Source organism: Azolla caroliniana, unplaced genomic scaffold, assembly GCF_043228905.1.
Source record: "Azolla caroliniana isolate FFs.n. ecotype wild unplaced genomic scaffold, voAzoCaro1.0.p SCAF_10, whole genome shotgun sequence".
NCBI classification, from domain to species: domain Eukaryota; kingdom Viridiplantae; phylum Streptophyta; class Polypodiopsida; order Salviniales; family Salviniaceae; genus Azolla; species Azolla caroliniana.
The window spans coordinates 6,217,452-6,227,964 of record NW_028230445.1 but is presented as its reverse complement, the minus strand read 5'-3'; the positions used below and the strand labels follow the sequence as shown (position 1 = coordinate 6,227,964).

The 10,513-nt window shown below is 36.8% G+C and overlaps 1 protein-coding gene across 1 annotated transcript; it reads right to left on the bottom strand.

Moving 5' to 3' along the window:
- Window positions 1–5,155: 5,155 nt before the first annotated feature.
- On the bottom strand, window positions 5,156–8,658 carry LOC147858870 (uncharacterized). Its single transcript, XM_087325272.1, has 6 exons — window positions 8,550–8,658; window positions 7,781–8,023; window positions 6,798–6,915; window positions 6,480–6,679; window positions 5,974–6,147; window positions 5,156–5,506 (listed from the first exon to the last, which is right to left on the bottom strand). Exons 2-6 carry the CDS (start codon window positions 7,970–7,972, stop codon window positions 5,420–5,422), a joined length of 771 nt encoding a protein of 256 aa, XP_087181398.1. The 5' UTR covers window positions 7,973–8,023; window positions 8,550–8,658; the 3' UTR covers window positions 5,156–5,419.
- Window positions 8,659–10,513: the final 1,855 nt, after the last annotated feature.

Below are 10,513 nucleotides of genomic sequence, written 5' to 3'. Positions count from 1 at the left end.
TGAGATGAATTAGATGCCATATGTTTCTTATTCTCCTCCTAGCATTAGCCATGAGACATTCTTGCTCCAGGTTAATGAACACCTTTACTTTGTAAAATGGGGTCTTGATCTTGCCAGCTGCCGTAGTTCAATGGACAGGAACTTTTATATCCCGTATTCTAGAACTCTGGTGATAAGATATATTGTGATAGATTTGATTAACCTGGTTACATACCTTGTTGAAAGGCGTTGATGATAATATAGATCTTAATGCACACGCAGCTGCATTGGCCATAATCATGCAGCCTCTCTCAATATCTCTTCAACAAGCATTAGTTGTCGATTTAATCATGGATAATGGAGTTGCATGAATGTTATTTCCTTTTTGTACAAATAATAGTCACAATAAGAGCAATTTAAAAATCCAAGGTCGAAAGGGTGTACTAGTAGCTTGTTGCCTATAGTTGGTTCAAATATAGAGTTGAAACTTCACTATTAACTTGTTTTAGAAGAGGGGATATTTGATGATCCCCATAGGAAAGCTACAAGACAAATTGTAGGTGACTTTATTACCTATCTCAAGCTAATGACTTTCATAACCTGATTGTGTAGATCATTATTCCATAACTCTTATGGCTGTAATGACCTTTGAGGATTCGATGATAGGGTTTTAGACGGCTACATTAACCACTGTGATACCAAATGAAACCTTAACCTCCACGTAGACACAATAGCCTCTCAAAAGAGAGTAAAACATCGAACAAGCTTTGTGGTATGTGCAAATATATAATGCCCCACGTCTCAAGGCTACTATACAATATTGTAAATGTTGCAAGGCATTTGTCAATACATATTGTAAATGTTGGAGGGCACTTGATAAGAGGTTTAGAAAAGGACCACTTGGTGGAACATCATAAATCACCTCCCTACACAAATAAAGCTCTCAAGCCGGCAATCTTGCCTCATCAACCACTTTTTCCATGCATAGGAGTCAATTGGCTAATTAGAATATCCAAGTTGAAGGAGATTACCCATCTTATTCACATAGAGGCTAAAGTTGAGGGGGATTACCCATCTTATGCACATGATGAATTGCCAATTAATTACAATGTACCACAAAGCGATGAAGTTTTCCTTGCACAACTACGAAGGTAAAGAATGACCTAATTCATGTGCACATGTTACAAAGAGAATTGAAAGAAATGAGGACAAGACCAAAGCACACCACCCAAAACAAATGCTTCAATTGCCAAGGTCTTCACATGATACGGGAATTCCCAACAAAACTAAAATATTATAATCACCCTTTTAATGGATCACAATACAACCAAACACGGAACAAATCCTCCTACCTAAAGTCCAATTATACATATGAGAAGTATTTCGAATAGGCATACGCCTAGATTTAGAGAATAAATGTTTGGATCATATTCTGGCCAAGATTGTTCAGCTCATATTTGAGGACATGCTACCATTGAAACAAAATCCTTGGTATGACATGCTTAGGAAGGTCATAGGAGAACTACACGTAGGCTATGGTTCAGTTTGGCTTGAGCCATTCCAAACTGACCTTAAATTGGTTAAGGAAGCTCAAGCCTGAAACAAACTGCAAACGGCCAAACCATTTAAAATGGTTTAATAGCTCGGTTAAGGCTTGAGATAAACCGTTGCCGACTCCTAACTTGTAGTGACAACACCACAAAACTCTAAGGTCATCAAGGCTCACACAAAAATGAGAACGGCATGATTATGCTTGCAATATTAGACATGGGTATAGGAACTAGTATCATGAATTATGATTTGACTATTGGTAAAAGTAGGGTAGTCTTAGAATGGTTGCTTCTAGCATAAAACTTAGGATGGCAGATGGCTCCATCCAAAGCCCCTAAGGCTACGACTATGCGACACAAACTCGAGGTCTATGATGAGGTCCATGAACCAACTTGTTTACAATTGTTTGTTGGGACAACGTTTTGTAAGGATTAGTTGGTTGTCAATGGTCTTTGGATGCGATGTAATATACTTGTGAAAGGGTAATAAGACCTATTCTGTCCAAGTCTATATACAAAAGTTCATGAGCAAGAATGGAGTCCGCTCATGGACGATAAATTAGTCACTCCCGATGGAATTCAAAGTAGGCTTACTAGCTTGTAACCTAGAGGATGATTTCGAATTCAACCAAGATGTTAAACAGATGGCTCAAGGCTCAAGCAAGAAACCATTCACTTACAAGTATCTTACCTAAGATTAATTGGGTCCATGCACTTGCCAAAGTAGACAAGATATAACCAATCGATAATTATTTCTTGTACAAATAATTTTTTGTTTCACCTTTAGCACGAAGTGTATGGAAAGGAAAGTTCGACAAACTAATAAAAATTCAACTCATCCCATTGATTTTGAATTGACTAGATCTTAGTCATTTAAACAATGTGCCATGGCCATTCGATGCATTTGATGCCTTATTGTTTCATTGATCCATAAATATGATCCCTCTCTCCATTTTAAGAGTATTCAGCCCCTAATGTAATTAAACGCGCCCAATGCAATTCATTCAATGTTGGGTAGAAACCAAATTTCTATCTTATGGCACTAGTCTAAATATGTCCTCCACTTTATATGTGTTGTGTGATCACCACTTGGCACACATGAATGACAAACATGTTGCTCATTTAAGTTGACATGTATGCAATATTGCATAAGACATAATTATAATAATGAGAATATATATTGATAAAAATATTTATACTCTTGGTTCGCACGTGGTGGTTGATATATGAGGTTATGGGTTGGCGCCTCATACATGGCATTTGCAATACTATTTGAATATGTTTTCATAATGAAGCAATTGCTAAACTCGGTGAGACTCATAATCTTGGCAACTTCTTAGGGGCATTCCTTTTTTGTGTTATCATGTCACCTTTTTCTTGTGTGTTTGTTTCCCTCTTTTCTTCTTCTTCTTCTTGCCCTTTTCTTCCATTATTTCTACCCTAAATTTCAGGGTTCTCCCCATCTTGCTCCCTATAACCTTCGCATATCCCCTCCTTGCAACACTTACCCTAAAAGTTTCAACGAACACTTTTTGTTAAGAGTTTCTATGAAAATGTTACAAACCCTTCACATGAAACCATTATGCAATACATGCCATATTTATCCAAGAGATCCCCTTTTTATCGAAAGAATTATGTGAAGAGTTTACTTGAGCATTTTCTAGGAAGTGTTTCTATGAGAGCTTCACATTAAGCAATTACATGTAAAGATTATGCTAGAGATTACAACTAGAATTTACACTAAGGCTTCACATGGAGAGAAAATTACATGAAGTCTTCACACAAAGGGAAAATTACAAGAAGGCTTTATACCAATGGATTTCACGAACAATTTACAGAACCCAATTACATGAGGAGTTCCCTTGAATTGATTATGCGAACTAGGGATTACTTGAAGCTTCTACATGGAGAGAGAGTATGCGAGCCAACTCCACAAAAAATTGGCTTGACAAGTTCACATGACAGTCCATTATGTTAAGCCTTTACTTTCACGAATTTTATGAAGGGTTTACTCGAAGGAGCTCCACAAAGCCTTTTCTCAAATGCTTTCCACTAGAATTACCCAAGTGGATCTGATGAAGGCTTTCCATGAGCTACTGAAAGCTTTCAAAAAAGGAGAGCAAACAACGTAAAGATAGAGAAAAAACATGAAAGGGGACACATCTACATGTACCAAGCTTGAATATATATATGACTATTGTCTTAATCAAAGAGTTTGGTCTTCAAGTTTGGAGAGTATCTAGATTTGGCAATTGAACAGTGTGTGCATAAATTTGTCATTTGAAGAGTGTGCATATATTTTATGGGCCTGGTTTGGGATCAAAACAAACCGAGCCATTAAGCCATGGTTTAATAGTTTATCGTTTCCAATATAATGAAATGGCTTGGTTTGGTTCAATTATTATAAACACGGTTTGGTTTCAATTTAATTTGGTTCTAAAACTTGGGTTTATAGGCTCAAGTTGTTCAATTTAAAGGTTTATTGGCTTTTCGTTAATGGTTTAGTTAATGTTTTTTAATTGATTTAATTAACTTAACTTAAATGCTTAAATGGTTTTTTATTTAATTAAATTTGACATCAATGCTTATTTAATTAATTTTTAAATTGCTTTGATTTGAATGGTTAGGTTTAAATTTGTGATTAAATGGTTCTGTCTAGTTTTAATGTGGTTTGGTTTGGTTAAATGGCTTGGGCCCATAACTATTTAGCAACATAGATGTGACATTTGAAACAAGAATATGTTATTTTAATTTAAAGAGTGGTGTAATTTAAATTGTTCATACGCATTCGCCATTTGTGCAAAAAAGGTCCAAACTTGAAGCTTTAACATTCACAATCAAACTGCCATAATGTTGGTGGGGCTTGTACTGAAGCTTTAAGACTCATGAGGTCAACATTCTAATGAACTAGCAGTAGCTAATAAACCACATTTCATTGCAACAAGAACCAACGCGATTAAACCAGAAAGTACGTTATTAAACAAGAAACAGCAACTAACATTTCCAAAAATATAGTTGTGGCCTCCTGTAAAATCCTTCCATCAAACTTAACTTTGTGCACACAAACACATGACGGTCAGTACATCTTGATCTAATAACTAGAAAATCCGGGAATTTCAATCGAAACAAAAACTTGTCTACATTTATATCACCTATTAATTATTCTGCTATCAATGTGTTACTTTGTTAATCTTTGATAAACATGTTTATGATGGATAAATTTCACTTGTTTAGTTTCATTGATTCTTTAATAATTGGCACGTAGGATTTATTACAAAATGCACATCTAGGCATGAGTCACACATGCGACAGCCATCAAGGATGGCTCTTCAAAGGAAGGTATATTCTATGATTGGAACTTTCACAAGTGGCAGTTGCATGTTGCATAACTGACATAATAAACAAGGTTTAAAAATAAATAGCACCATCTTCAATTTTTTACAATTTCTTGGAAAAGTGATTTGATGGTTGGGTGGGGATTCATTCCCAGCTTCATAATGGAAGGAAAACTAGCAAGATAATAAGACAAACCTACGAGGTTATGGGCATAATAAGCCCACAACCTCGTGTGAATTGTCCAAACACCTATTTGGACAATTCACACAGTAATTTGATGGACAAGCATACAAAACCAACAAAAAATCTTCATCCACAGAAATACCAACAAAACTGCAAGACTTACAACCTCATGCAAGAACCATGTATCAGGAGCTGTGCTTCTTATTAGGTATATTGCAAAGCTTTAGTTGGGCACTCTCCCATTACTCAAGTTCATGAAGAGGATAACTGTGTAAAAAGAGGCCATCGAATGTGCACAAATTAAATTGGCATTTCAATTGTCAAACTTACAACCTCTATTGTTAGAAACCAAAGAATCTCTCCTTTTTGGTTTAGAACACGTCTGGATGGAATCGTCCAGATATAGAACTTCCTTCTTGAGCTTGTTTGAGATGCATGGTTAGTGCATAATTGTTCACCTAACAAGGATAAACAAGAAAACTATTACTTCAGCAAAATCATTAGTAGGGAAGGGTCTGTATTTGCGGCGAAGGCTAGGCTGATAAAAGCACACGCGTAAAATTAGCTATACACTCACGATTGACTATAATGTAATTCAATTTTGGTGTATGTCTATATCTCATAACTATTATGGGCAACACCTTCCTGGTTTACTACCTACTTGTATGGGTTTTATACTTTGCATGACTGTTAGACATTCTATAGAAAATAAGACAGCCTCACAGGAACAGGTGAAGAATGGAGGTATACATGCAATATCATGGAAATTCACCTTGTTATGATCATATGCCAGGCATTGAACATCAAATTTGCACATCAAAAAGATATTTTTGACAAAAATAATCATGACTTGACAAGTCATCTGTGGCAATAGACTTTTTTCCTAATAACACAAAAACCAGAAGTTGAAGCCTATTGAGATTACCTCTAATGTTCGAACTTGTTCCTGATACTGAGAGATCAACTGTTTTAATTGGTTTATTTCCTGCGTGCAATTTTCATGCTCAGCCTGTCTCTCATGCTGGATAGAAACAGCACGTTTCAAAATGTGATTATCACGGACAACCGTCTGAAGTTGTTCTTTTAGTACAGCATGGCCCTGTATTGACATGGAAGTTAGAACTAAAAATTCTGATTCGACTTGGTGAAAATAGAAAAAGTTAAAAAACCAAGTCCTCAAATGTCCCTAAGTTCCATTATTTCCCAAAAAGCCCAGAAATACTCTGAGCTACCCGATCTCTACATTTCCTCAAATGTCCCTAAGTTTCATTATTTCCCAAAAAGCCCTTGACAATTGCTGTTTGGGGGAATAACAAACATGCTGGGGCGTTAGGGGAAATAGAGGGAAAGTTGTAATCGAAGATTTTGTCAGTACAAGTTCTAGGATATACACAGTTAGGAATCATTTGATAATAGTGATCATAAACATACCTTCTGCAAATCTTCAAGCAAGAGTCCACTGCGGCAAGTAATTGACTCTTCAAAAGCTTTTAAAGCTCTGGCTGCACGATCCTTGGCATCATCAAGATTAGAAGCACTAAGCATTTCTTGTACAAAAAGTTCCACCCATTTACTTCCTTCACATTCTGGTACTTGTTGGTTCGAAGCTTCTAAGCTTGTAGCTTGAATATCTATATAATAGAGACACGCGTGTTAACTGTAGTCAAAATGACATCTGCAGTGTATATACATGATTATTTGCCAAAAAAGGTGAGCTTCAAAATTTGAAACAAGAGTCCACTGAATTACCTTTTTCTTGGGGAGCCAATGTACTCTCTTCTACACCAGAACTAAGGCAAAGATTGTTGAGACTCTTTATTGTGGAGTCGAGATTGTGCCCACATGATTCAAAAACTTTCTCTATCAACTATATCCAGAAATGTCAACAATGGAGACTTAAATCAGTTCCAAAGTTTACAAGGATATATAAAGCTTACAGAGTGCATTTGAGGGTGCGAAAATAAAGAAAGAGGGGGGGAGAGAATAAAACGTTATGTAAAAGTTAACCCTTGTCTAGTACTATTATGCTAGCTTAAGTATCCTAGGATCTAGATTGGCTCCTCCATGATATTTCTGGTCGAATTTCCAAAATAATTACAGGATTCTGATAATACTAATCATAAGGAATAATGATAGCATGGAAACATACTAGTGAAAAATCATTCAGCAACTGGAACCGTACTAAAAGGAAAGAGAAAGCAGATTACAGTAGTATAAAAAGGGATTGCAAAACCCTCCCATATAACCATACAATACATAACCTCGTAGAAATATCACTACCACAATATGAAGATAAATGATGCGGATGGTACACATGTTATCTAGAACTAAATCACAGTAATTCATAGATATAAAAGACTTCACTAATGAGTTGGGACCATGTATTCTTTGTCTATTATCTTGAACTTAACCACAGTAATTCATATATAACAAAGACTTCACCAGGGAGTTCCTTGGTGACACTGTATATTATTTGTCTACGTCATGAGAGCATCAAATGCATTAGATTCAGTCTCACTGGAAGTAATTTTCCAGCTTCCCAATTCTTCTGCCAATACTTATCCTGCCTCTTTGTATGGCATAGGGATTTGAAAGTTGAAAAAAAGAAAATTTTCATTCTTATTTCCAAAACCTGTCCCAGAAATGCATCCATATATATATATATATATATATATATATATATATATATATATATATGTATATATTCAAACAATTGCTAAAGAAGATTATACCTGATCATCCATATGAGCAAAACGAATTTTCAATTGAAACAGCAAGTCTGCTAAATTCTGAGGAGATTCTATTGATCCCAACGAAGATTCACTTTGGCCCAAATCAAATTCTCCTGCACAACGTAGCCTCTTTGGAACTGGAGGATGTATTTCTTCAAAGAAATTCCGCTTTCCACAGACAACCGCCGACATGGCAGCAAACCCCCCCAGCTACCCCTATGCCCTTCAAACCTCGAAGAATATCTGCAAATGTTTGCATCCAGAAGTTAAGAATTAACTGTGTCCGACAAAAATCATACATATACACACACATAAACGCATACCTATCTACCCACCTATATGCACACAATTCGATTTTTATGCACATACATATGCATGCGAAAATGCATACCTATCCCAAACATGCACACACATACAAACATTCACAAGTTCTGTGTTGTGTATGTATGTGTGCATATATTGGGAACTTATGTAGTTAGGCAAGGCAGTTGTGTGCGTGCGTGCGTGTGTGTAACTATACATGCATATGTAAGTGTGTAAGATCCAAATTTGGATCTAAGATACTCAAAAACTCTGATCTAACAATCTATGCTGTATAACAGGTGCGCTAAGGATCTCAAAAATTGTAGACAAAGGCGGAAACTTTTGGTGTGCGACTGCTGTGATGGGAAAAGATGATAATTATACACAAAGGAAAGGGGGGGAGGGGGGGGGGGGGGGGGTGAACAGCGATGGTGAAGAGGAAACAGAGAGGAGGCGGAGCACTTACCAGGAGAAGGAAGCCAACCATGAAAACGAGGAGGAGGAAGAAGGAGAAGGAGAAGGAGAAGGAGAAGAAACCCTAGCCCGCTTTCCTTTTTGCGATGGAGCACGCAGAGACAGAGGAGGCAGAGGCAGAGGCAGAAACAGAGGAGAAGGAGGCAGAGGCAGGGGCAGGGAAGAGCACGTTGCTTGCATTTTCTTTGTTACTTTGCTTTTTCTTTACTAATTATTGTTTGTTATTTACTAAGAAAATAAAATAAATAACAACAATACAATAATAACAAAGGAAAGAAAAGGCAAGAAGAAGAAGAAGAAGAAGAAGAAGGAAAAGGAGAAGGGAGAAGAAGCTCCTGGTGGTCTGATCTGTGCTTTCAGTGCCGATCTTACCTTAGTTCTCGCGATCGGCACTGAAAGCACAAATAAGACCACCATCGGGAGCTTCTTCTCCTATCTTATCTTAGTTCTCCGACATGATGGAGGAGCTCGCATTGTATTGTGTTGTATTGTATTATATTGTATTGTATTGTATGTATGCGTGCATCGATCCACATCTCCGCACATCCTGTTGCGTGTTGCCTTTTGATCAACGCACACATCCGGAACTATACCGATAGATATACCTATATGTGTCTTCATGAGCCACGCCCCACATTGCTCTTCCAATGATGCCTCTTGATATGCACAAGTAGCAGGACTTCGCTCGCACCCTTGCATGGCAAGTATTTTCTTCGCCTTTGTAGCATCCTTTCCTCGATTATGAGCGGAGGAATATACCACGTATTTTTTCTAATCCTAATTGGGGAATGAAGTGACTCTTATTACATCTAAGGTGGGAGGTATTCTCTTACATTACTATGAATGTGATTAACTAGCACAAATTCACATAGATGATACAATTATTCACCTCACATCCCAACTATTGGCAAGATTATAACTCCCTCAGCTTAACCCTACCATCTGACTAAAGGTTCAAACACATCACATTTAACATCTACTTGGTTTTCTGGTATAATTTGGGTCAATTGACCTTGAAAACGACCTCATTATATGGAGCTTCTTATTTTAGTCATGATGCCAAAATCATATATAAAGTGAATATTCACACTTAATGGATGATATCTAGCTCTTAGACATAAGTATGAGGGAGCTCTCTTGAAGAGAATATGAGCTTAATGCAAATTTAAGGGCAAATATGATGGGCATAAGCCAAAGCAAACCTATGAATGATTTCAACCTAGGGACATATATGTCAGAATCGCGGGTAGTGGAAACATTGTATTTTGTGAGTTGAGAGAGAGAGAGAGAGAGAGAGAGAGAGAGAGAGAGTAAGATATATATTTTATCGTCCATTATGAGGAGAAATTTGACCTATGGGACAAAATCAACACATCATCTTATACGTGACTCCTTCCTAAGAAGGGGGTTACTCCTCTATAGCAAAAACTCTTGATGTGAAAATAATGCATGCACATATGTATTCACCCTTATTGGTGAAAATTTGAGCATGACCTCACACTATCTTGCCCATCTAAAAAGTCATCATATTTCTTGCAAATTACCTTATACATTGAGCATGTGATAAGTAAGTGATGCTCATCATCTACTAGGTTTTCATTTCATATCTTCATATTTAATGGTCATGATGCCATGATGCTACCTCAACGCCTAACTTGTGTGGGCGAGTTTGAAGAAGTGTTAAGGCTCTCTGGATTGAACCAATTATATCATTTTTTCCTTGTATTGGAGCCAACACTAGGGGGGTTAATATTAGCCATGTAATGTTCCAATTTTGACATTTTAGCATATTCCAACTTTTTTTTTCCTTGAAAGATATTCTTCAATAGTATTAAAAATGTCTGAAGACAGTTGAAGTTATCTGCCCAAAGGCTTACAACGTAGAATAAAAGACATTGTATGTACACCAAAACCTATACATACAAAAACAACTTATAAAGGGGTGTTGAACCTTGA

What these genes read in the sequence shown, in the direction of transcription:
- LOC147858870 (XM_087325272.1), bottom strand. Translation starts at nt 7,972, where the DNA reads ATGTCGGCGGTTGTCTGTGGAAAGCGGAATTTCTTTGAAGAAATACAT. An exon ending in ATTGGCTCCCCAAGAAAAAG is followed by an intron (nt 6,680 to 6,797) that starts GTAATTCAGTGG and finishes TCTATTATATAG; the next exon opens with ATATTCAAGCTACAAGCTTA. An exon ending in AACAAGTTCGAACATTAGAG is followed by an intron (nt 5,507 to 5,973) that starts GTAATCTCAATA and finishes TATCCTTGTTAG; the next exon opens with GTGAACAATTATGCACTAAC.